General features: G+C 43.4%; 1 protein-coding gene across 19 annotated transcripts in view; it reads right to left on the bottom strand.

Annotated features, from left to right (window-relative positions):
• LOC106580487 (armadillo repeat protein deleted in velo-cardio-facial syndrome homolog) overlaps nt 1-27,893 on the bottom strand; it is a 373,356-nt gene that overhangs the window by 183,128 nt on the left and 162,335 nt on the right. Inside the window, exon 1 of one of the 19 annotated variants that reach the window (XM_045703252.1) lies at nt 2,354-2,899. The exons of 16 other annotated variants lie outside the window; for them this stretch is intronic. In XM_045703252.1, the coding sequence (XP_045559208.1) occupies nt 2,354-2,374 (21 nt within the window). In that variant the 5' untranslated portion in view covers nt 2,375-2,899. Of the gene's footprint in view, nt 1-2,353; nt 2,900-27,893 lie in introns of those variants that run through there. 2 more of the 19 variants (XM_045703257.1, XM_045703259.1) reach the window with 2 other exon arrangements.

The following is a 27,893-nucleotide window of genomic DNA, read 5'->3' as shown; positions in this document are numbered from 1 at the left end:
TGAGCGGTCTACCTGTACTAGCGACAGGCTATTCTGACCAAGCAAATGTTTAGGGAGCCACCCTTTTGGTCTGCAGATCATTTAAAATAAGGCAAGTTTAAATTTAACTCAGACACGGTCAGACCGACCGAGGCGTCGGCAAGAATTGAGGGCTGTGGGAGTAATCTTCATTGGGATAGGATTCAATGAACATAAGCTGCCCTACTGCTGCTGCTTTAAGATGGGTTCAGGGCACAGGAACATCTGTGCCATAGTACTCTACTCTCTACTCCCCCTGCCTGGCCTCTGCTCTGTGTCTACTCTCTGATCTGCAGCATGTGTAGCCTGACCAGACCACCGCAGATCTGAACGTTATGTCCTGGAGGTATAGAAATAGACTGAGATATCAGATCCTCACACGGTACATCCCACCTGAAGCCAAGGGATGGGTGTGGAGGTTAAAGGGGGTTACAGAAACCTTTCAACCCTTTGCCCTTAAAAAGGCAGACATCGCTCAAAGACGACAACAAAAACAACAGAAAGACTCCAACAACAACACTGACCCCTGGGCAATCCATTTAGGGCCTGGGGAAGGTGTGTGTGTGTGACAGGGACAACCACCCCCGCAGCAGGTGTTCTCTCACTGAGGAACTTCCAGCCAAGTTGAAAAGGTCGGCAGAAGCGGGTCTCGATGCCAGCGCACCCTAAAGCATGAAAGGCATCTCCAACGGCAACAGAGGTCAGGGACACGCAGCATTCCGCACATCCACACTACATTTTGGGAACGCACCCTAGAGAGGTCACACATTGGTGACACTCTCAGGTATCACTGAGCAGCAAGGCCTCGTAAGATTACTGGAAATACACACATACACACACGCAGTATAGTACGAGAGAGTCAAGGGTGAAAATAACTCAGGGATAGAAAGAAAATACAAAGATTTTCTTTTGGTTCCAACCCGTTGCCAGTTTTCAAGTAGCCTCCATCCTCAGGGCAGGCGTAAACAGATTATCAGAGCAACAACAATAGTTGACATGCCAGGCTTTTCTAAGTCCAACCTCCACCCCATCCATCCCAATATACTGCAGAGGGGACTGGGAGGAGGAGGAAGGGCTGAGAATGAGCAGTTTACTTTATTCAAAGCCAGATTATTGTCTCTGAATCCTAATATATACATTTTTTTTTATATACATGCAGTGCCAAGTTCAGCAAGGAAGAGCACATTCTCACAGTGTAGGATGCTTTGCAGAAAGACACTTCCAACACCGCACACACACACACACACACACACAATTCCAAACACACAACAAAGACAGTAAAAATCACACAAAAAAAAAACACAAAAAGCACATTCCTCTGGTAGACTAACTGTGCTCCTGAGAAAAACAAAAGGCTGAAATAGTTGTCCTCTAGCAACCACAGCTTCGATTGGCCATTACAGGGAGGTTATAAATCCAGTCTTGTGGTCGCCCTGGCTCTTACAACCAATCGTTACAGAGAAACTTTCAGCACATCACTTCCACTGGTCACCCTAAATGGGATCCAAGATCTTACATAAGGCTACTGTCGGGGTCATCAACAGAACTCGATATGTGTATTATCTGGAAATCAGAATGTTACTGACAGACTTCCAGTCTGTGGCAAATTGGATAGACTACCATTTATCATACCGATGAATACTTACAAGACAGTAATTCCATCTATAGATATCTGTATGCTCTTATCAGAGTACACTACAGGCTACAAATAGTGTAAATAAATCATTATATAGGACTAGCAAGTACAGAACCCCACACTTTTTTTTTTACTAATCACCAGGAATTCCTCCCCCCAAATTTTTACTTTACAAAATCTTTTCCTAAGTATTCTCACGAATAAAGATTGTGTCTCAATGTAATCAAGGTATGAAATTATTGTTATTTCCAAATAGTCTCTTTTTAGGCTTAGTTGTGGTCAGTTTGCAGTGTGCAAATTATTCGAATTATGTTCCGGCCCCCTGACCATTCGCTCCAACAAAAATCAACCGCGGCTGAATGTAATTGCCTACCCCTGCACTAGAGACTAGTAAACACACGCATACACCACACTCCTCCTGAAGGACAAGAATGCAAAAAATAGGTTATATTTCCAGTTACTGAAGATGTTTTGCTGGAAACTGACAAAAACACTGATGTATAATTTGACCTCCCAGGACAACAAAGCAAAGCATAGCAAACATGAAACATCATTAACCCTCTATCATCAAGCACAATGACCATATACAAAAGGAAAACACAGGAGAAGTAGAGAGAAATAGATGGAGGAGGAAAAAGAGAGAGACTGAAGGTTGAGAGAGGGAAAGAGCCGGGATAATCGGGTAATCACAATACTAACCTGTTTCACTTCAGCAGGCATCGTTCAAATCCCTTTGTTAAACCTCCAAAAAAGCGAAACAATTTCCTTCTTTCTGAAAAGTAATTTTTTCCCCCTTTTGTCTCTAGTTCCTTATTTCCGTAAGCGCAGAGGCAGCTCAGAGGCAGGCAGCCATCCTTTCCCCACACCGTCGCTTGCGCTCTCCCTCTCTCGCTCTCTCACACACTTTAAGTCCTCTCAGAGAGGGGAGAAAAAATGCCTGCTCTCTCCTCTGCTCAGTGGAGATACTGAAATGTCCAGGACAGTAGACTACAGCCGTATGGACAAACCAAAGACGGTAGTACGAATCCAGTGAAGGACGGGAGCAAAACAGCACACAAACACTCTCTCTCTCAACAAAAGTTACCCGGAGAGGGGAACAAAACCCTGGATTTAAGAGAAAAGAGGGAAGGAGGAGGGGTGTGTGTGTGAATAGTTCCCAGACAGGCAGCAGTTGCCCTGTGTTGTGAGTGTATAGCAGCTTCAACCCTCTCTCTCCCTCCCTCTCTCCTCCTCATGCAGCATCTATGCAAAGGAAGTCCCTAACAGGGGAGCGGGGGGCTGACAGACAGATGCAGCTGAAGCATACACATACAGGGAGCCCTGCTCTGGCCCCTCCCCATCCCACCAACATACCAAAGGAAGGGGGAGAGAGAGAGTTCCAAAAAAGTCCAGTTGACAGGAAAACAAATACAAAGTCCATCTAGACATCGTTGCCCTAGAGCACAAAAAATATACCTAACTCGGCTTGAACATCACCACCACAGGTAACTTCCACAAAGCTCTGAACAATCTGAGAGCCTTCTACACCACCAAAAAGGAACATAAAATTCAACATCCTAACTAGGATCTGGCAAAAAATACTTGAATCAGTTATAGAACCCATTGCCCTTTATGGTTGTGAGGTCTGGGGTCCTCTCACCAACCAAGAATTCACAAAATAGAACACCAAATTGAGCCTCTGCAAGCAGAATTTTGCAAAAACATCCTCTGTGTACAACGTAAAACACTAAATAATGCATGCAGAGCAGAATTAGAACGATACCCGCTAATGATCAAAATCCAGAAAAGAGCCATTCAATTCTACAACCACCTAAAAGGAAGCGATTCCCAAACCTTCCATAACAAAGCTATCACCTAGAGAGAGATGAACCTAGAGAAGAGTCCTCTCAGCAAGCTGGTCCAGGGGCTCTGTTCACAAACAGACCCCACAGAGCCCAAAGAGAGCAACACAATTAGACCCAACAAAATCATGAGAAAATAAAAAGAGAATTACTTGACACATTGGAAATAATTAACAAAAAACCTCAGCAAATTGGAATGCTATTAGGGCCTAAACAGAGAGTACACAGTGGCAGAATACCTGACCACTATGACTGACCCAAAATTAAGGAACGCTTTGACTATGTACAGACTCAGAGAGCATAGCCTTGCTATTGAGAAAGGCCGCCGTAAGCCAGTGGATGCTCCTCAGAGGAGGAAGGGGAGGACCATCCTCCTCAGTGTCCTCCCCTTCCTCCTCAGTGAATAAATAAAAACTGTACTAAACTTTTTAGATAAAACTATACTAAATATATTCACGTCACCAAATAATTGATTAAAACACACTGTTTCGCAATAAAGGTCTACAGTAGCCTCAACAGCACTCTCTGCGTTAGCACCATGGTGTAGCCAGAGGACAGCTAGCTTCCGTCCTCCTCTTGGTACATTGACTTCAATAAAAAACTTTGGATCTCATGGTTCTCACCCCCGTCCATAGACTTACACAGTAATTATGACAACTTCCAGAGGATGTTTTCCAACCTATCGGAGCTCTTTCATCATGAACTGATATGTTGTCCATCAAAGGATCAGAGAATTAATATAGTACTGAAAGCATAAGCACAGCTAGCTAGCACTGCATAAAATGCAGTGAGTAGTTGACATAAAGAGAGAACGGCAACAGTTGAACAGTTTTGAACAAATTCATTTCTTCAAAATCAAGAAGCAAGAGAACGAGAGAGAGAGCTATATTTTGTTGTATTTTTTTCACTTACTTTGCTAGCGAATGCAGCTAGCTAGTTTAGCCTACTTAAACACCCGGATCAAACAAAGAGGGATGCTATGTTAGAGAGATGGCTATGGCTATCCAACCGTGTAACTCTTCCAAGTCAAGGTAAGCTTTTGGTTTTTACTAATCTATTGCTACCGGGGCCCACTGGTGTAACTGCTAAACTGGTTGCTGTACACTGTACTGCATAATTGTAACATTAGCTCTAGTAGCTATGTTGACGATAACGTTAGCTAATATCGTAACAACGATGTAGGCTGTGTGTAGCGGTTAGCGGTTATGTTGTGGAGGTTTGACTTGGACATCTGTTGTGTTGTGTACTAAAGTCCACAAGCGAAGCAAAAAGGTGAGAGGAGGAGAGCGCGTAGATGCGAGAAGGAATTATACAACAAGTAAAGTCATCATGCTGTTCGTACAGTATGTGGCTGCTACGAAAGTGAACTGTGTTTGCGGGTGATCATGGGCGTATTCATTCCACAAATTCTGTTGAAGAGCATTTTATAAACGGAAGCAAACGGAACAAAATAATTTGGACTAATGATTACACCCTAAATCAGCTAGAAGCAGGCAAGAGTGTGCAAGGCGGTGTTGAATGTGTCCCTGTATGTCACCTTGATTACTCACATTTTTCTATCAACCTATGCATCTACGTTGTAAACTTTCATTCGTAGGCTAGGTTGTAGCAACTTCATGATGGGTATAGGGAAAATTATAAACTGGGTGGTTGAATCCCTGAATGCTGATTGGCTGAAAGCCGTGGTATATCAGACCGTATACCGTGGGTATGACAAAACATTTATCTTTACTTCTCTAATTACGTTGGTAACCAGTTTATAATAGCAATAAGGCTCCTCGGGGGTTTGTGATATATGGCCAATATACCACAGCTAAGGGCTGTGTCCTAGCACTCCGCGTTGCGTCGTGCCTAAGAACAGCCCTTAGCCGTGGTATATTGGCCATATACCTCACCCCCTCGGGCCTTATTGCTTAATTATAGTATCATGTAGTAGCCTAAACCTATCGATGTTACATTGAACTGGGTGAATGAAATATGAATGACAGTCATCCAATATGCTGTAATAGAAATAAGGCAATGCTCATAAAAATACAAATAAATCCTCCCTAATCTCAAAAGACACCGACCGGACCGCCACTGCCGTAGGCAGACCTGGCTCTCAAGAGAAGACAGGCTGTGTGCACACTGCCCACAAAATGAGGTGGAAACTGAGCTGCACTCCCTAACCTACCAAATGTATGACCATATTACAGACTCATATTTACCTCAGATTACACAGACCCACAAAGAATTAGAAAACAAATCCAATTTTGACAAACTCCCATATCTACTGTGTGAAATAGCACAGTGTGCCGTCACAGCAGCAAGATTTGTGACCTGTTGCCACAAGAAAAGGGCAACCGATGAAGCATAAACGCCATTATAAATACATCCCATATTGATTTATTTTCCCTTTTGCACATTGTAACACTGTACATAGCCATAATATAACATTTGAAGTGTAATGTTTACTGTTTATTTCTGATAGTTTATTTCACTTGCTGTGGCAATGTAAACATATTTCCCATATCAATAAAGCCCTTTGAATTGAAGATATATATATATATATATATACACACAGCGTTCTTCCCCAAAACAGGGGAGGGCAACCTACACTGCAAGTTTTTACACACCCTCTCTCCCTCTTCATCCCTCCCCTCTATGCCTCTCTTTCTCACCAACTCTTTGTCCTTTTTCCTTCACTTACTGCACTTGATATGACTGGGGAAAACTGCCGGCGTGAAAGAATTCAGCTATAATACTGTGACCCACAGTGAGGGAGAATGTTAATCTAATCATGTAAATGTACTTGGTCAAGACTCAGACATAAGCTCAAGCAAGGCGACTTTTCTTTATAGGACACAACTTTGTGAAGGCTTGACTACACTTTGGAAAAAGGACCTAACACAAAAAAGGCCCAAATCCTCAGAAGAAAGGGAAATGGCTGAGGTTTGCATTCCCTAGCTGTGCATAGTATTATATTAGTTCACTTCTCTGTGGAAAACAACTACTTGAGCTAGTCTTCAAGAGAGACTATTTTACATAAAACTGCAGTCTGCACCCCAGCATTTTATGATCTTCAAATTACACACTTAATTATTTACCGACAACATAGCCTTTATAATACTCTCATATAACCCATGACATGGTGCTAAGCTTTCTGCAACACTGAGCAGCGCGTTAAAAACAACTTCTAAATAATCCATCGCAGGTAATCAAACCCAATTAGTCATTTTCTTGCCTGTCTGCCTGTCTGCCTGTATTTGGCTCAGAACAGATGGAGAAAAGGTTAATGTACTGCAACATGCCTCGCACTGACAGACACCTCAGATGAAGCTGCATCTGGTAAAATCATGTTTTCTGCTTCCCTCTTCAAGATGTGAGAAAAGGAGGAGGAGGAGCGGGAGAGAGAGAGAAGAGAGGGGTAGTGAGAGGGAGAGGGTGTCAGAAAGAGAGACAGCGAGAGAACGGGAAAGAGCGAAAGAGAGAGAGAGGAACTAGCTAAATCAGTTGACAAGCTTCGAGACACCATCTCCTTCTGGTAAATGTGTGCATGTCTATCATCGAGGTTGGAACAAGCACCAGTCTGATAGCTACACAACATGAGGATGTGTGTGCTAACAGTAGCAGAGCCTGCAAAAACGGAATCTTATGACTTTCAACAGTATGCAATTATTTCCAAGAAAATGTCAACTCAGCAATATGGAGGATTAATATGTTGTCTTTCCATTTGTGCAACAAAGGGAATTTTCTCTCCCTATTCAGTGAAATAATAACATACAAGCTGCCAGTGTTTGGAAGGCCTAGAAAAGGGTAACCGCAGCTTAGGATGCCTATACCATCTCAGAATGCTTCTCCTCCTGAAAACTCATTAAACACCTCAATACTTGAATGAAATCATTTGGGCACTTACAGAAATTAAATTAAATCCAATGTTATTGGTCACATGCGCCGAATAAAACAGTTGTGGACTATACAGTGAAATGCTTACTTACGAGCCTTTTCCCAACAATGCAGAGCTGGAGACATCATTTATAGATCGTCAGGTAAGGGTGCTCTCGAGCGACTAGATGTTCTTTACCATTTGGCCATCAGATTTGCCACCAATCCTCCTTATAGGACACATCACTGTACTCTATACTCTTCTGTAAACTGGTCATCTCTGTATACCTGTCACAAGACCCACTGGTTGTTGCTTATTTATAAAACCCTCTTAGGCCTCACTCCCCCCTATCTGAGATATCTACTGCAGCCCTCATCCTCCACATACAACACCTGTTCTGCCAGTCACATTCGGTTAAAGGTCCCCAAAGCAACACATCCCTGGGTCGCTCATCTTTTCAGTTTGCTGCAGCTAGCGACTGGAACGAGCTGCAACAAACACTCAAACTGGACAGTTTATCTCAATCTCCTCATTCAAAGACTTAATCATGGACCCTCTTAATGACAGTTGTGGATGCTTTGCGTGATGTATTGTTGTCTCTACCTTCTTGACCTTTGTGCTGTTGTCTGTGCCCAACAATGTTTGTACCCTGTTTTCTGCTGCTACCATGTTGTGCTGCAGCCATGTTGTGTTGCTACCATGTTGTTGTCATGTTGTGTTGCTGCCACGCTATGTTGTCGTCTTAGGTATCTCTTAATGTAGTGTTGTGTTGTCTCTCTTGTCGTGATGTGTGTTTTGTCATATTTTTTATTTAATTTATTTTTAATCCCAGCCCCCATTCCCGCAGGAGGTCTTTTTCCTTTTGGTAGGCCATCATTGTAAATAACAATTTGTTCTTAAGACTTGCTTAGTTAAATAAAGGTTCAATAAATAAATCAAATAAAAATAGAGTTAAAAAGTAAGACAAATATTTTCTAAACAAAAAGGAAATAGTAACACAACAAAAAGGATATGTACAAGGAGTACCAGTACTGAGTCAATGTGCAGGGGTACGAGGTAGTTGAGGTAATACAGTATGTACATGTGGGTAGAGGTAAAAGTGACTAGGCAGTCAGGACATATCATGAACAGAGTAGCAGCAGCGTATGTGAAGTGTGTGTGTGTGTGTGTGTCGTCAATATGCATGTCTGTGTGTATTTTGTGTGTGTGAGTGTATGTGGAGGTGTTTAACTGTACTTGTGGGGACCAATTGGGGACATTTTGTTAGTCCCCACAAGGTCAAATGATATTTCTAGGGGGTTTAGGGTTAAGGTTAAAATTAGTGTTAGAATTAGGTTTAGGGTTAGGAGCTAGAGTTAGTTTTAGGATTAGGAACTAGGGTTAGGTTTAGGATTAAGTTTAGGTTTTCGGGTTATGGGTAAGGGTTAGGTTTAGTGTTATGGGTTAGGGAAAATAGGATTTTGAATGGGACTGAATTGTGTGTCCTCACAAGGTTAGTTAGACAAGACTGTGTGTGTGTTGGAGTGTCAGTGTAGTATGTGTGAGTGTGTGTCTAGTGTGTTTGCATTGACCCAGTGCAAGGGACAATTACGATAACTAAATCATAATGGGGGTCAATGTAAACAGTCCAGGTAGCCATTTGATTAACTGTTGAGCATTCTTATGACTTGGGGGTAAAAACTGTTGAGGTGCCTTTTGGTTTCAGACTTTGCACTCCTGTACCGCTTGCCATGTGATAGCAGAGAGAACAGTCTATGACTTGGGTGTCTGGAGTCTTTGCCAAATTTTAGGGTCTTCCTGTGACACCGCCTGGTATAGAGGTCCTGGATTGCAGGAAGATCGGCCCCAGTGATGGGAGTTCAACCCCCAGTGATATATTGGGCCGTATGCACTACCCTCTGTAGCGCCTTGCAGTCGGATGCAGAGCAGTTGCCATACCCAAGCGGTGATACAGCCCTTCAAGATGTTCTCAATGGTGCAGCTGTAAAACCTTTTGAGGATCTGAGGGCCAATGCCAAATATTTTCAGCCTCCTGAGGGGAAACAGGCATTGTCGTACCCTCTTCACAACTATGTTGGTGTGTTTGGACCATGAAAGGTCCTTAGTGATGTGGACACAGAGGAACTTGAAGTTCTCAACTCGCTCCACTACAGCCCTGTCAATATGAATGTGGGCGTGTTCGGCACTCCATTTTCTGTCATCCACGATAACCTCCTTTGTCTTGCCCACATTGAGGGAGAGGATGTTGTCCTGGTATCCGGATTAGTGTCCTGCTACTTGAAAGCGGCAGCTCTAGCCTTTAGGCCAGTGCAGATGTTGCCTGTAATCCTTAGCTTCTGGTTGGGATATGTACGTATGGTCACTGTGGGGACAACGTTATCAATTAACGTATTAATGAAGCCGGTGACTGATGTGGTAAACTCCTCAATGCCATCAGATGAATCCCAGAACATATTCCAGTCTGTACTAGCCAAACAGTCCTGTAGCTTAGCATCCGTTTCATCGGAACACTTCCATATTGAGTGTTTGTTTGTAAGCCGGAATCAGGAAGATTGAGTTATGGTCCGATTTGCCAAATGGAAGGTGGGGGAGAGCTTTGTATACCGTCTCTGTGCGTGGACTTGAGGTGATCTAGAGTCTTTTCCCCCTCTAGTTGCACAGGTTACATGCTGGTAGAGATGAGGTAAAAACAGATTTCAGTTTTCCTGCATTAAAATCACCGGCCACTAGGAGCACCGCCTCAATGAGCATTGTCTTGTTTGCTTATGGCCGTATCCAGCTCGTTGAGTGCAGTCTTACTGCCAGCATGTGGTGGTAAATAAACAGCTGAAAATGGCCTAGGTAAATAGTATGGTATACAGCTTATCATGAGGTATTCTAACTCAGGTGAGCAGAACCTCAAGACTTCCTTAATATTAGAGATCGCTCACCAGTGTTGTTAATAAAAGAGACACACCACTCCCAGATCTTACCGGACTCTGCTGTTCTGTCCTGCCGATGCATAGAAAAACCAGCTAGATGTATATTATCTATGTCCTTGTTCAGCCATGACTCTGAGAAGCAGAGTATATTACAGTTCTTAATGTCCCGTTGAGATTGAGAGGATCTGCAGAGAAGAATGGGAGAAACTGCCCAAATACAGGTGTGCCAAGCTTGTAGCGTCATACCCAAGACTCAAGGCTGTAATCGCTGCCAAATGTACTTCAACAAAGTACTGAGTAAAGGGTCTGAATACTTATGTAAATGTGTTAAAAAATAAATGTTTTTTATTTTTAATACATTTGCAAAAATGTCTAAAAAACTGTTTTTGCTTTGTCATTATGGGGTATCATGTAGATTGATGAGTGGGAAAAGGCTGTAACGTAACAAAATGTAGAAAAAGTCAAGGGGGCTGAATACATTCCGAACGCACTGTAGGAAACGATGGCGGAAACATTATGTACCAAAAAATAAAAAACTATTTAAAAAATACACAAAATAGTGTAAAACGTCCGCCATTCCCGCTGGCGCAATTCCCCTGAACATACCAATGCAATCAACACTTCCCAACAAATCCCTTTTCCCTCCTCAATTTCACAAACTGTTTCTCACTCCTCCTCCCCTCTCTCCTCCCTTTCGTTCTCTGATTGTGTGTGTCGGTTTTGGAGCCCCCAGACTGCCCAGGTCTGGTTAAATGAGGCACTGGGAGAGAAAGACAACAGTAGTAGCTCTTATTCTCTGACACATTCCTTCTCTGGCAATAATCATTTCCAAAGCTGCACTCAGACACAGAGTGTGAGACAGTCCGCATTCCAGACCTCACTTCTGCCACTCTGCCCTGCTGTAATGACTTCATGTGCAAAGTCAAGAGGCCCTGGGTCTGCTGCTGGCCAAAAGCAGTGCATAACTTGCTCTCTGTCACCCAGACCCACACCAGCCCCAGTCCCAGACCTTCTGGATGGGTAGAAATGGTGCATGCAATGGGGTTACCATGACAGGGTTACCATGACTGATGTGACAGGTATACCTACAGAGCGCCTGGTACACATAAGCTGCTGTCACTGTGAATCCACTCACTGCCAGTCTCTGTGCTGCTGGCAGGTTGGCAGATGGCAGAGCCGGTCCCTCACTGCACCTCTGGCCAAGCCACGACCATATTGGTAGACTTAGCGTTCATAAAGTGTAGAGCAGTGGTTCCCTACTCCGGTCCTTGAGTACCGCCAACAGCACATTTGTTGTACATGATACAACTCATTCAGGGCCGTTGACAAGTTGAATCAGGTGTGCTTGTCTCTACTGGTGTAGAGGATAATCTCAAGGCTTAAAGCAAGGCAGACACCAACATGTCTTCATGTGTACTTCTTGAACCCAAAATATTGTCGGAATAAAACTTCTGGTACTAGTTTGCTGTGCCATTTACATGCTTGTAACTCATGTAGTAAAAATGTCACACCAGTACCTGAAACTTATTAGCATAATTAAATCAAGGCTTTGAACAGCCAAAAACCTCTAAACTACAAAGCACATGGAGCATTCTGACTGCTTTCAATTTAGCCTTCCAATCAGGGGAGGGGGGTCAGGGTCCGGCCTTGTTTGGTTATATACGCAACTAGTCTGTGAGGCAGAAGGTCACATTCCTGGAGTGGCACTGGGTCTAGTAAAGGAGAGAGAGTGGGATATGCGTCAACAGTAACCTTGGGAAAATCCTCTGCATTATCATTAACAGCAGACTTGTACATTTCCTCAGTAAAAACAATGTACTGAGCAAATGTCAAATTGGCTTTTTACCAAATTATCGTACGACAGACCACATATTCACCCTAATTGACAAACAATCAAACCAAAAAAAGGCAAAGTCTTCTCATGCTTTGTTGATTTCAAAAAGTCCTATGACTCAATTTGGCATGAGGGTCTGCTATGCAAATTGATGGAAAGTGGTGTTGGGGGAAAAACATACATTATAAAATCCATGAACACAAACAACAAGTCTGCGGTTAAAATTGGCAAAAAACACAAATTTCTTGCCACAGGGCCGTGGGGTGAGACAGAGATGCAGCTTAAGCCCCACCCTCTTCAACATATATATCAACAAATTGACAAGGGCACTAGAAAAGTCTGCAGCACCCGGCCTACCCTACTAGAATCTGAAGTCAAATGTCTATTTGCTGATGATCTGGTTCTTCTGTCACCAACCAAGAAGGGCCTACAGCAGCACCTAGATCTTCTGCACAGATTCTGACAGACCTGGGCCCTGACAGTAAATCTCAGTAAGACCAAAATAATGGTGTTCCAAAAAAGGTCCAGTTTCCAGGACCACAAATACAAATTCCATCTAGACACCGTTGCCCTAGAGCACACAAAAAACTATACATACCTTGGCCTAAACATCAGCACCACAGGTAATGTCCACAAAGCTGTGAACGATCTGAGAGACAAGGTAAGAAGGGCCTTCTATGCCATCAAAAGGAACATAAAATTTGACATATCAATTAGGATCTGTCTAAAAATACTTGAATCAGTTATAGAACCCATTGCCCTTTATGTTTGTGAGGTCTAGGGTCCGCTCACCAACCAAGAATTCACAAAATGGGGCAAACACCAAATTGAGACTCTGCATGCAGAATTCTGCAAAAACATCCTCTTTGTACAACGTAAAACACCAAATAATGAATGCAGAGCAGAATTAGGCCGATACCCGCTATTTATCAAAATCTAGAAAAGAGCCGTTAAAATCTAAAACCACCTAAAAGAAACCGATTCCCAAACCTTCCAATACAAAGCCATCATCTAGAGAGAGATGAACCTAGAGAAGAGTCCTCTCAGCAAGCTGGTCCAGGGGCTCTGTTCACAAACAGACCCCACAGAGCCCAAAGAGAGCAACACAATTAGACCCAACAAAATCATGAGAAAACAAAAAGAGAATTACTTGACACATTGGAAAGAATTCACACAAAAAAACTGAGCAAACTAGAATGCTATTTCGCTCTAAACAGAGAGTACACAGAGGCAGAATAACTGACGACTGTGACTGACCGAACGTTAAGGAAAGCTTTGACTATGTACAGACTCAGTAAGCATAGCCTGGCTATTGAGAAAGGCCGCCGTAGGCAGACCTGGCTCTCAAGAGAAGACAGGCTATGTGCACACTGCCCACAATATGAGGTGGAAACTGAGCTGCACTTCCTAACCTCCTGCCAAATGTATGACCATATTAGAGTCACATATTTCCCTCAGATTACACAGATACACAAATAATTTGAAAACAAACCCAATGTTGATAAACTCCCATATCTACTGGGTGAAATACCACAGTGTGCCATCACAGCAACAAGATTTGTGACCTGTTGCCACAAGAAAGGGGCAACCAGTGAAGAACAAACACCATTGTACACTACCGGTCAAAAGTTTTAGAACACCTACTCATTCAAGGGTTTTTCTTTATTTTTACTATTTTCTACATTGTAGAATAATATTGAAGACATCATAACTATGAACAAACAAATATGGAATCATGTAGTAACCAAAAATGTGTTAAACAAATCAAAATATATGTTATATTTGAGATTTTTCAAATAGCCACCCTTTGCCTTGATGACAGCTTTGCACACTCTTGGCATTTTCTCAACCAGCTTCATGAGGTAGTCACCCGGAATGCATTTCAATTAACAGGTGTGCCACCTTAAAAGTTCATTTGTGGAATTTCTTTCCTTAATGCGTTTGAGCCAATCAGTTGTGTTGTGACCAGGTAGGGGGGTATACAAAAGATGGCCCTATTTGGTAAAAGACCAAGTCCATATTATGGCTAGAACATCTCAAATGAGCAAAGAAAATGACAGTCCATCATTACTTGAAGACATGTGTAACGACGTGTGCTGAGAGTCGGGAAGTAAGTTCAGGAAGTGAGTGTTTTAATGAATAAACACAACATAACGCAAAACAAGAAACACTAACAGCACACAGACATGAAACAGAAACAATAACGCCTGGGGAAGGAACCAAAGGGAGTGACATATAGGGAAGATAATCAGGGAGGTGATGGAGTCCAGGTGAGTCTGAAGACGTGCAGGTGTGCGTAACGATGGTGACAGGTGTGCGCCATAATGAGAAACCTGGTGACCTAGAGGCCGGAGAGGAAGCACACGTGACAACATGAAGGTCAGTCAATCCGGAAAATGTTAAGAATTTTGAAAGTTTCTTCAGGTGCAGTCGCAAAAACCATCAACCGCTATGATGAAACTGGCTCTCATGAGGACCGCCACAGGAAAGGAAGACCCAGAGTTACCTCTGTGGCAGAGGATAAGTTCATTAGAGTTACCAGCCTCAGAAATTGCATCCCAAGTAAATGGTTCACAGAGTTCAAGTAACAGACACATCTCAACATCAACTGTTCAGAGGAGACTGCGTGAATCAGGCCTTCATGGTCAAATTGCTGCAAAGAAACCAATAAGAAGAAGAGACTTGTTTGGGCCGTGTCTTTGTGAGACGTGGTGTGGGTGAACGGATGATCTCTGCATGTACAGTCGAGGCCAAAAGTTTTGAGAATGACACAAATATTAATTTTCACAAAGTCTGCTGCCTCAGTTTGTATGATGGCAATTTGCATATACTCCAGAATGTTATGAAGAGTGATCAGATGAATTGCAATTAATTGCAAAGTCCCTCTTTGCCATGCATATGAACTGAATCCCCCAAAAACATTTCCACTGCATTTCAGCCCTGCCACAAAAGGACCAGCTGACATTATGTCAGTGATTCTCTTGTTAACACAGGTGTGAGTGTTGACGAGGACAAGGCTGGAGATCACTCTGTCATGCTGATTGAGTTCGAATAACAGACGGAAGCTTCAAAAGGAGGCTGGTGCTTGGAATCATTGTTCTTCCTCTGTCAACCATGGTTACCTGCAAGGAAACACATACCGTTATCATTGCTTTGCACAAAAAGGGCTTCACAGGCAAGGATATTGCTGCCAGTAAGATTGCACCTAAATCAACCATTTATCGGATCATCAAGAACTTCAAGGAGAGCAGTTCAATTGTTGTGAAGAAGGCTTCAGGGCACCCAAGAAAGTCCAGCAAGCGCCAGGACCGTCTCCTAAAGTTGCTTCAGCTGCTGGATCGGGGCACCACCAGTACAGAGCTTGCTCCGGAATGGCAGCAGGCAGGTGTGAGTGCATCTGCACGCACAGTGAGGCGAAGACTTTTGGAGGATGGCCTGGTGTCAAGAAGGGCAGCAAAGAAACCACTTCTCTCCAGGAAAAACATCAGGGACAGACTGATATTCTGCAAAAGGTACAGGGATTGGACTGCTGACGACTGGGGTAAAGTCATTTTCTCTGATGAATCCCCTTTCCGATTGTTTGGGGCATCCAGAAAAAAGCTTGTCCGGAGAAGACGAGGTGAGCGCTACCATCAGTCCTGTGTCATGCCAACAGTAAAGCATTCTGAGACCATTCATGTGTGGGGTTGCTTCTCAGCCAAGGGAGTGGGCTCACTCATAATTTTGCCTAAGAACACAGCCATGAATAAAGGATGTGGGCCAGAAGTTAATTGACAGCATGCCAGGGCGGATTGCAGAGGTCTTGAAAAAGAAGGGTCAACACTGCAAATATTGACTCGTTGCATCAACTTCATGTAATTGTCAATAAAAGCCTTTGACACTTATGAAATGCTTGTAATTATACTTTAGTATTCCATAGTAACATCTGACAAAAATATCTAAAGACACTGAAGCAGCAAACTTTGTGGAAATTAATATTTGTGTCATTCTCAAAACCTTTCGCCATGACTGTTTTTCCCACTGTAAAGCATGGAGGAGGAGGTGTTATGGTGTCGGGGTGCTTTGCTGGTGACACGGTCTGTGATTTATTTAGAATTTAAGGCACACTTAACCAGCATGGCTACCACAGCATTCTGCAGCGATACGCCATCCCATCTGGGTTAGACTTAGTGGGACTATCATTTGTTTTTCAACAGGACAATGACCCGATACACATCCAGGCTGTGTAAGGGCTATTTTACCAAGAAGGAGAGTGCTGCATCAGATGACCTGGCCTCCACAATCCCCCAACCTCAACCAAATTGAGATGGTTTGGGATGAGTCAGACCGTAGATTGAAGGAAAAGCAACCAACAAGTGCTCAGCATATGTGGGAACACCTTCAAGACTGTTGGAAAAGCATTCCAGGTGAAGCTGGTTGAGAGAATGCCAAGCGTGTACAAAGCTGTCATCAAGGCAAATTATAGCTATTTGAAGAATCTCAAATATAAAATATATTATGATTTGTTTAACACTTTTTTGGTTACTACATGATTCCATATGTGTTATTTCATAGTTTTGATGTGTTAACTATTTTTATACAATGTAGAAAATAGTAAAAAGTAGGTTTTCTAAAACTTTTGACCGGTAGCGTAAATACAACCCATTTTTATGTTTATTTATTTTCCCTTTTGTACTTTAACCATTTGCACATCGTTACAACACTGAAAATACAGTATACATAATATGACATTTGAAAGAACGTTATTGTAAGGCGTGGGTGTTTGCTGACGAGGAATCAAGTGCAGGAAGCAGCGATGCAGGGTATTGGCTTTAATAGGCACAATGGCTTAAACGACAAGCCAACCCAAACAGCGCTCAGAGCGCACTACAAAACAAAGTGCCCCAAACACAAGGGACAAAACACAGCTTGCGCAAAACACACGCACCACTGAAAAATGTACAACAACAGCGTGTCACCACGCACAGCATACAATGAAACAATCCCGCACAAAGAGCAGGCGGGCCTACTGGCTAATAAAGTCCGCTAATCAGCCCAACTCAGAACAGGTGCACCTAATAACGAAAAGGGGGAAAACAAAAAGGGAATCAGTGGCAGCTAGTAAGCCGGTGACGACAACCGCCGAGTGCCACCCGAGCAGGAGGGGGCGCCACCTTCGGTAGGAGTCGTGACAGTTATTATTTTGGAACTTCTGTGAGTGTAATGTTTACTGCTCAATTTTATTGTTTATTTCACTTTGAGGTAGATATCAAGGTATTTGAGGTAGATACTGCATGTACATGAAGGCAGGGTAAAATTCACTAGCGATCAGGATAGATAATAATAATAAGAGTCAAATAAAGAACAGAGTAGTAGCAAATGATGAGTGTAAAAGTGTGTGAGTGTGTGTAATGTGTATGTATGTGTGTTTGTGTTGTGTCGGTATGCGTTATGTGCATATGTAGTGTATGTGAATGGGTGTGGGTTTTGTGTGGGAATGGCAATGTAGCGTGTGAGTGTATATGGTGTCTATCACATGAGGTTGGTGGCACCTTAATTGGGGAGAACGGGCTCGTGGTAATGGCTGGAGTAGAATAGGTGGAATGGTATCAACCACATCATACAAATGGTTTCCAGGTGTTTGATGCCACTCCATTACCTCCAGCCATTATTATGAGCCGTCCTCCCCTCAGCAGCCTCCACTGGTGTGTACTGTATATATAGTCTAGTGATTTTGCGTAGGGTCAATGCAAGATAGAGTCAGTACAGATCATTTGGGTACCATTCATTTACTATTTAGCAGTCTTATCCTGTTGGTCCGAGGACTGATGCTCCGGTTCTGTTTGCCAGACGGTAGCAGAGTGAACAGTGTATGGCATGGGTAGCTGGAGTCTTTGGCAATTTTTCAGGCATTCCTCTGACTCCACCTGATATAGAGGTCATGGATTGTAGGGAGCTTGGCCCCAGTGATGTACTGCACAGTCCTCATCACCCTCTGTAGCGCTTTGCGTTCAAGGGTGATGCATTTGCCATACAAAGCGGTGATGCAGCCAGTTAAGATGACCCTCGATGGTGCAGCTATGGAACTTTTTGAGGATCTCAGGGCCCATGCCAAATCTTTTCAGCCTCCCGAGGGGGAAGAGGAGGTACCGTTCCCTCTTCACGACTGTGCGTGGACCATGTTAAGACCTCAATGATATGGATGCCAAGGAACTTGAAGATCTCGACCTTCTCCACAACAAACCAGTCGATGTGGATGGGGGCGTGCTCTCCCCTCTTTCTCCTATAGTCCACGATCAGACAGGGCTCGATCAGCGTCTTGGTCTTACTGACGTTGACGGAGAGGTTGTTGTCCTGGCACCACACTGCTAAGTCTCTGACCTCAAACTTGATTATGGTGTTGGAGTCGTGTGTGGCCACTCAGTTGTGGGTGGACAAGTAGTACAGGAGGGGACTAAGCACACACCCCTGAGAGTCCCCCGTGTTGAGGGTCAGTGTGGCGGAGGTGTTGTTGCCTACCCTCACCACCAGGGACCAGCCCATCAGGAAGTCTAAGACCCAGCTACAAACAGAGGGGTTCAGTCCCAGGGTCCCTAGATAGGTGGGTGGACCAGGACAGACAGGAATTAAGTACATACACCAGAGAGGGATTTGATCTGAAGGATGAAGGTCTGAGTCACCCACACCACAGGAATATAAATAGCCTGCCGTACAAAAGGCATCTCTACCTCTCTCTCTCCCTCTGTCTCTGTCTCTCTGTATGTCACAAAAACACTGGGGCAAAAGTGTACACCGTAAACACTACACCAGGTATTCCCAAACTGGGGTACGCGTTACACACAATGCCGTCGGGGGTTCGCCAAATTTATTTTTTCTTCACATTTTCGAACAGTCCATTTATATTTTCCAACGGGGCTAAACATTTGGGTGAGGTTTTTTTCTCGCCTGAGTAGCCTCGTTTCACTGCCAAAAATAAAATTAAACCATCTAGTGTTCAACGAAATCACAACACAATGTCAAATACAGGTAGCTTAGTCAAATCACATTAACCGTTACTGTCTCGCGGGAAACCTTCACTCTTGCGCAGACATTTAGAAATGAAACGAAACATGCCAATTTGAAAAATAAGCCAAGGGAGTTTTTTGATCGAGAATAAAGATGACTTTCGAGTAGTAAGACATGTATAAAAGCAACAGATACCATTAATAAGAAGAATCTAGAAGCGTCTTATATTGTGAGCTACCGAATGGCATGCCCCATACTATTGTGGAGGACTTAATTCTTCCTGCTGCCGCGGATATGGCTGGGACAATACTGGGGGAAAAGGCCCAAAAAACTATACAGACAATGCCTTCATCAAACAACACTGTTTCACGAAGAATCAGTGACATGGCAGGAGATGTTTTGAAACAATTACTGCTTCACATACAAGCGAAGCAACTAGATTCGTTATCCCTTTCATGCCCTGCCTCCAGTCCACTTACCGATATCTGAACAAGAGAGCCTCATCAAAATTGCAACAAGTGGTTCTTTGAAAATTGAAGTGAATCAGAAGCCACTGCCAGATTTCTGGATTGGGCTGCGCTCAGAGTTTCTTGCCTGGCAAATCACACTGTTAAGACACTGATGCCCTTTGCAACCACGTACCTATGTGAGACTGGATTCTCGGCCCTCAATAGCATGAAAACTAAATACAGGCACAGACTGTGTGTGGAAAATGATTTAAGACAGACTCTCTCCAATACAATCCAACATTGCAGAGTTATGTGCATCCTTTCAAGCACACCCTTCTCATTAACCTGTGGTGAGTTATTTAAAAAATGTCATGAACAAATAAGGTTTTATATGTAAGATGGCTAAATAAAGAACAAAATATTGATTATTATTCTATTATTTTTTGTGCCCTGGTCCTATAAGAGCTCGTCCCACGAGCCGGGTTGTGGCAAAAACTCACACTTATGTTTAATAAATGTATCGTATAGTGTGTGTTTGTAGCAGGCTTACAATGATGGCAAATAACAACATGACCCTGGTGCTAGAGGGGGTACACAGCTGGAGGTTGAATGTTTGAAGGGGTATGGGACTATAACAAGTTTGGGAACCACTGCTCTAACCAATTGGAATGTCCTTCTACACAGAGAGATCAGTACAATATAGTCTAGCTATGTAGACTAGCTAGAGAAAGAGAAAAGAGCCCGAGAGGATGGGGGGCCACATAGTGTTCCAAATGGCACCCTGTTCCCTTTATAGTGCACTACTTTTGACCAGGGCCTATAGGTCTCTAGTCAAAAGTAGCGCACTATATAGGGAATAGGGTTCATTTGGGACACATACAGTGTGGGCAAGAAAAAAATCCACAATGCCGCCTTTTCACAGAGAGGTGAAAAGGCAGAGCCTCAGTCCACACATTTACGGGAAGCTCAAATTTTCCTAATGACACAGAGAAGAACGGAGGGAGAGAGGGGTGGAGGGGAAGAAGGGAGGAGGAGTGGTGGACTGAGGCTCATTGTTAGGCTGCAGGTGATTTACGAGAGTCCGGGGGCTCCTGGACTCTGCCAGTGAGGGATATATCTGCCTGCATGCCTGCCGTCGCTATAGCACTGTGCCTTTGTGGCGTTGCAGGGCCAGTGAGGGTGTGAGCGTGTGTGTCTGAGTGCGTGCGTGCGTGTGTGGAAAGCAGTGTGGTGTAGTTCCATCCCGGGGCCAGGCTGAGGTCCATACATCTCACCCACAGACAGCACTGAGATCAAAGGATGCACCATTCCTCTAAAGGAACCTCACAACATTTGCACAGGACAGGGGTAGTTGGTAGTGCAACCCACCCCAGCCCATCTCTAGCTCACTGGCTATACTGTCTGAATCCTAACCAGAACAAGTCTCTATGGAGTGCCACCACCATTCACCACTTGACCTTTCACCCCTCCATACAACAGTAAGAAAACAGACCTGGAATGGGACACAAATGGAACCCTAGTCCCTACATAGTGCACTACTTTTGTCAAGGGCCCATAGGCTCTGGTCAAAAGTAGTGTACTATATAGGGAATAGGGTATCGTTTGGAGCCCAGTCTTGGTTTAAGTGTGTCACTGGTCACTTGATGTGAGTGAATGAGGATTGAAAGACATGCTTCGTGTCAGTGGTTTCCTGTTGACGATTCCATCGAGGAACACAATATACAGTGTCTGACAACATTGTCTTGACATTCTTCAGAAGACATCAATGTAAAAAGGCTCAAAAATCCTCTAGTAGCACTTTAGTAAGTGTTTGATCACAATGAGTGAGGGGAAAAAAGGTCATCTGAAACACAGTATACAGTCTTGGGGAAAAAGCAGACTGGTGTTTCCAGAAACCATGACCTTACTGATGGACAGTGACTGTAGCACAGCATGATGATAACATGAACCTCTTCATTAACAATTCACCAAACATACACTTGACCATGACAACACAGTTCAAACAATCTGCATTAAAAATACTATGGTGTTTTCTCCATTACCCTCTGTGGGTAGTGAGAACAGCTAAACCCAGTCAGCTTAACAGGGATGTTGATGCAAGCTTATTCCAAAGCAGTGAATTATTTATTGTTTCTGTTTTGACCACCATGCTGATGTTCTCCTCCACAGGACATCCATGAATTAGAGAGGGGAGCTCTTTGGAAAATGCTCAAATACACCAGTCAACAGCAGGATCAGGACGGGTCTCCTCCACCTTACCCCTACCAATCAGACAGCCTGTACAAACCTTCCTGTCTACTCCGTGGAGCCCAGTAACCAACTGTGGACATTGTGTTGACACAAGGTTCTCTCTCGCGCACACACTCAGTACACAAAACAACAGGGGAAAAAGTGCATCATTGGATGAACCATTTTGGTGATCGATTTTGGAACAACACTGTCAAAGGCTTGCATTGAAAACAACTAAACCTGAGAGCCAAGACAACAACAAGGCAGAACAAGAAACAGCGTCTGATGCCAGCAATAGAGTCTCTGGAGTTGAAGAGAGTTTTTTCTAAATCAACAGCTAATCACTTTCATTAAGTATTTACTTGCAATTGTTTCCGGTCACAACTTGCAGACTTCTTTACGTGCTGCTGTGCTACCTGACTACCTCACGGATTTTACTTTTTCATTACCGTATATTTTTAGTTTTTCCCTCACTCAACTTTTTTCATTCAACTTTTTCACCCCGGAGCTTTTATCTGGACATGGTTCGTCAGGACTTCAAACAGCCGAAGCTTAGTAACATTAACATGATGCCTTCTAATTGCAGTCGTTGTACTTATAATATACAGGAGAACGATCGCCTTACGGCAAGGATAGCTGTGCTGCAAGCCCAGCTTCAGACGCAATCGTTAGGCAAGGGTAATTTTAAGTGTAGGAAAGGATGAAACAGCATCTGTGCCACCAGTAAGTACAGATAGTAACGTTAGTATAAACCCTCTCGCATGGTCCCCGCAGCCGGACAACTTTCTCATGGCTTCTGGAGGGAAACGCTGTAGGAATGCTCAACCGGTGTCGCTTATTCAGCTGACAGAAACTTTCAACCGGTTCTCCCCATTAACTTCTTTGGGCTAGGGGGCAGTATTTTCACATCCGGATAAAAAACGTACCCGATTTAATCTGGTTACGACTCCTGCCCAGTAACTAGAATATGCATATAATTATTGGCTTTGGATAGAAAACACCCTAAAGTTTCTAAAACTGTTTGAATGGTGTCTGTGAGTATAACAGAACTCCTATGGCAGGCAAAAAGCTGAGAAGGTTTCATGCAGGAAGTGGCCTGTCTGACAAGGTGTTGTTGTTCTTGGATCTGTGTATTGAAGAGTCAGGATCTTAGCTGTAACGTGACATTTCCTAGGGCTCCAATAGGCTCTCAGAGCCCGGGAAAAACCTGAACGATGACGAGGCAGCCTCAGGCTGAAACACATTATCGCCTTTTCCAAGTGGCCCATCAGAGGACAATGGAATTAGGCGCGTGCCCGATTCGACCCCGTGCAGTATTTTCCTTTGGCTGTTTAGCTAATTGCAGATTCCCGGTCGGAATATTATCGCTTTTTTACGAGAATAATGGCATAAAAATTTATTTTAAACAGCGGTTGACATGCTTCTAAGTACGGTAATGGAATATTTAGATTTTTTTTGTCACGAAATGCGCCATGCGCACGACCGTTATTTACCCTTTTGGATAGTGTCTGGGACGCACGAACAAAACGACGCTGTTTGGATATAACGATGGATTATTTGGGACCAAAGCAACATTTGTTATTGAAGTAGAAGTCCTGGGAGTGCATTCTGACGAAGAACAGGAAAGGTAAGACCATTTTTGTTATAGTAAATGGGATTTTGGTGAAGGCTAAACTTGCCGGGTGTCTAAATAGCTAGCCCTGTGATGCCGGGCTATCTACTCAGAATATTGCAAAATGTGCTTCATCCGAAAAGCTATTTTAAAATCGGACATATCGAGTGCATAGAGGAGTAATGTATCTATAATTCTTAAAATAATTGTTATGCTTTTTGTGAACGTTTATCGTGAGTAATTTAGTAAATTGTTAGTAAATTCTCCGGAAGTTTGCGGGGGTATGCTTTTTCTGAACGTCACATGCTAATGTAAAAAGCTGTTTTTTGATATAAATATGAACTTGATTGAACAAAAAATGCATGTTTTGTATAACATAATGTCCTAGGTGTGTCATCTGATGAAGATCATCAAAGGTTAGTGCTGCATTTAGCTGTCTTCTGGGTTTTTGTGACATTATATGCTAGCTTGAAAAATGGGTGTCTGATTATTTCTGGCTGTGTACTCTGCTGGCATAATCTAATGTTTTGCTTTCGTTGTAAAGCCTTTTTGAAATCGGACAGTGTGGTTAGATTAACGAGAGTCTTGTCTTTAAATAGCTGTAAAATAGTCATATGTTTGAGAAATTGAAGTAATAGCATTTCAAAGGTTTTGAAAATCGCGCCACAGGATTCAACTGGCTGTTACGTAGGTGGGACGAATTCGTCCCGCCGGTCCCATAGAGGTTAAGCGAGTCGGAGTCGGAGGCCGAAACTTCTCTGGTCTCTACTCCTCCCGTTACGGGGTCTGAGATGCCGAAGGCTCCCACCATTAGCTCTGACAAATTGAAAACCCTAGTCATTGGCGACTCGATTACCCGCAGTATTAGACTTAAAACGAATCATCCAGCGATCATACACTGTTTACCAGGGGGCAGGGCTACCGACGTTAAGGCTAATCTAAAGACGGTGCTGGCTAAAGCTAAAACTGGCGAGTGTAGAGAGTATAGAGATATTGTTATCCACGTCGGCACCGACGATGTGTAAATCAGCTAGAAAGATGTGTCGGCATGGATTAATTGTCTATGGCCCCCTCCCAGTTAGGGGGAGTGATGAGCTCTACAGCAGAGTCTCACAACTCAATCGCTGGTTGAAAACTGTGTTCTGCCCCTCCCAAAAGATAGAATTTGTAGATAATTGGCCCTCTTTCTGGGACTCACCCACAAACAGGACCAAGCCTGGCCTGTTGAGGAGTGACGGACTCCATCCTAGCTGGAGGGGTGCTCTCATCTTATCTACGAACATAGACAGGGCTCTAACTCCTCTAGCTCCACAATGAGATAGGGTGCAGGCCAGGCAGCAGGCTGTTAGCCAGCCTGCTAGTTTAGTGGAGTCTGTCACTAGCACAGTCAGTGTAGTCAGCTCAGCTTTCCCCATTGAGACCGTGTCTGTGCCTCGATCTAGGTTGGGCAAAATTAAAGATGGCGGTGTTCGCTTTAGCAATCTCACTAGTATAAAGACCTCCTCCATTCCTGCCATTATTGAAAGAGATTGTGATACCTCACATCTCAAAATTGGGTTACTTAATGTTAGATCCCTCACTTCCAAGGCAGTTATAGTCAATGAACTAATCACTGATCATAATCTTGATGTGATTGGCCAGACTGAAACATGGCTTAAGCCTGATGAATTTACTGTGTTAAATGAGGCCTCACCCCCTGGTTACACTAGTGACCATACCCCCCGTGCATCAGGCAAAGGCGGAGGTGTTGCTAACATATATGATAGCAAATTTCAATTTACAAAAAAAAAAAACGATGACGTTTTCGTCTTTTGAGCTTCTAGTCAGGAAATCTATGCAGCCTACTCAATCACTTTTTATAGCTACTGTTTACAGGCCTCCTGGGCCATATGCAGTGTTCCTCACTGAGTTCCCTGAATTCCTATCGGATCTTGTAGTCATAGCAGATAATATTCAAATTTTTGGTGACTTTAACATTCACATGGAAAAGTCCACAGACCCACTCCAAAAGGCTTTCGGAGCCATCATCGACTCAGTGGGTTTTGTCCAACATGTCTCTGGACCTACTCACTGCCACAGTCATACTCTGGACCTAGTTTTGTCCCATGGAATAAATGTTGTGGATCTTAAAGTTTTTCCTCATGATCCTGGATTATCGGACCACCATTTTATTGCGTTTGCAATTGCAACAAATAATCTGCTCAGACCCCAACCAAGGAGCATTAAAAGTCGTGCTATAAATTCTCAGACAACCCAAAGATTCCTTGATGCCCTTCCAGACTCCCTCTGCCTACCCAAGGACGTCAGAGGACAAAAATCAGTTAACCACCTTACCGAGGAACTCAATTTAACCTTGCGCAATACCCTAGATGCAGTTGCACCCCTAAAAACTAAAAACATCTGTCATAAGAAACTAGCTCCCTGGTATACAGAAAATACACGAACTCTGAAGCAAGCTTCCAGAAAATTGAAACGGAAATGGCGCCACACCAAACTGGAAGTCTTCCGACTAGCTTGGAAAGACAGTACCGTGCAGTATCGAAGAGCCCTCACTGCTGCTCGATCATCCTATTTTTCCAACTTAATTGAGGAAAATAAGAACAATCCGAAATTTCTTTTTGATACTGTCGCAAAGCTAACTAAAAAGCAGCATTCGCAAATGGAGGATGGCTTTCACTTCAGCAGTAATAAATTTATGAACTTCTTTGAGGAAAAGATCATGATCATTAGAATGCAAATTACGGACTCCTCTTTAAATCTGCGCATTCCTCCAAAGCTCCATTGTCCTGAGTCTGCACAACTCTGCCAGGACCTAGGATCAAGGGAGATACTAAAGTGTTTTAGTGCTATATCTCTTGACACAATGATGAAAATAATCATGGCCTCTAAACCCTCAAGCTGCATACTGGACCCTATTCCAACTAAACTACTGAAAGAGCTGCTTCCTGTGCTTGGCCCTCCTATGTTGAACATAATCAACGGCTCTCTATCCACCGGATGTGTACCAAGCTGACTAAAAGTGGCAGTAATAAAGCCTCTCTTGAAAAAGCCGAATCTTGACCCAGAAATTATAAAAAACTAATCTGCCTATATCGAATCTTCCATTCCTCTCAAAAATCTTTGAAAAAGCTGTTGCGCAGCAACTCACTGCCTTCCTGAAGACAAACAATGTATACGAAACGCTTCAGTCTGGTTTTAGACCCCATCATAGCACTGAGACTGCACTTGTGAAGGTGGTAAATGACCTTTTAATGACGTCAGACCGAGGCTCTGCATCTGTCCTCGTGCTCCTAGATCTTAGTGCTGCTTTTGATACCATCGATCACCACATTCTTTTGGAGAGATTGGAAACCCAAATTGGTCTACACGGACAAGTTCTGGCCTGGTTTAGATCTTATCTGTCGGAAAGATATCAGTTTGTCTCTGTGAATGGTTTGTCCTCTGACAAATCAATTGTACATTTCGGTGTTCCTCAAGGTTCCGTTTTAGGACCACTATTGTTTTCACTATATATTTTACCTCTTGGGGATGTCATTCGAAAACATAATGTTAAATTTCACTGCTATGCGGACGACACACAGCTGTACATTTCAATGAAACATGGTGAAGCCCCAAAATTGCCCTCGCTAGAAGCCTGTGTTTCAGACATAAAGAAGTGGATGGCTGCAAACGTTCTACTTTTAAACTCGGACAAAACAGAGATGCTTGTTCTAGGTCCCAAGAAACAAAGAGATCTTCTGTTGAATCTGACAATTAATCTGGATGGTTGTACAGTCGTCTCAAATAAAACTGTGAAGGACCTCGGCGTTACTCTGGACCCTGATCTCTCTTTTGAAGAACATTTCAAGACTGTTTCAAGGACAGCTTTTTTCCATCTACGTAACATTGCAAAAATCAGAAACTTTCTGTCCAAAAATGATGCAGAAAAATGAATCCATGCTTTTGTTACTTCTAGGCTGGACTACTGCAATGCTCTACTTTCCGGCTACCCGGATAAAGGACTAAACAAACTTCAGTTAGTGCTAAATACGGCTGCTAGAATCCTGATTAGAACCCCAAAATTTGATCATATTACTCCAGTGCTAGCCTCCCTACACTGGCTTCCTGTTAAGGCAAGGACTGATTTCAAGGTTTTACTGCTAACCTGTTGGGGTTAGGGGGCAGTATTTACACGGCCGGATAAAAAACGTACCCGATTTAATCTGGTTATTACTACTGCCCAGAAACTAGAATATGCATATAATTATTGGCTTTGGATAGAAAACACCCTAAAGTTTCTAAAACTGTTTGAATGGTGTCTGTGAGTATAACAGAACTCATATGGCAGGCAAAAACCTGAGAAGATTCCTTACAGGAAGTGGCCTGTCTGACCATTCCTTGAGCTTCTTGCCTCTGTTTATTGAAGACTGAGGATCTTTGCTGTAACGTGACACTTCCTACAGCTCCCATAGGCTCTCAGAAGGTGGGAAAAAGCTGAATGATGTAATTCCAGCCCCAGGCTGAA

Source organism: Salmo salar, chromosome ssa20 (genome assembly GCF_905237065.1).
Source record: "Salmo salar chromosome ssa20, Ssal_v3.1, whole genome shotgun sequence".
Taxonomy (NCBI): domain Eukaryota; kingdom Metazoa; phylum Chordata; class Actinopteri; order Salmoniformes; family Salmonidae; genus Salmo; species Salmo salar.
This window is presented reverse-complemented; position numbering and strand designations above follow the sequence as displayed.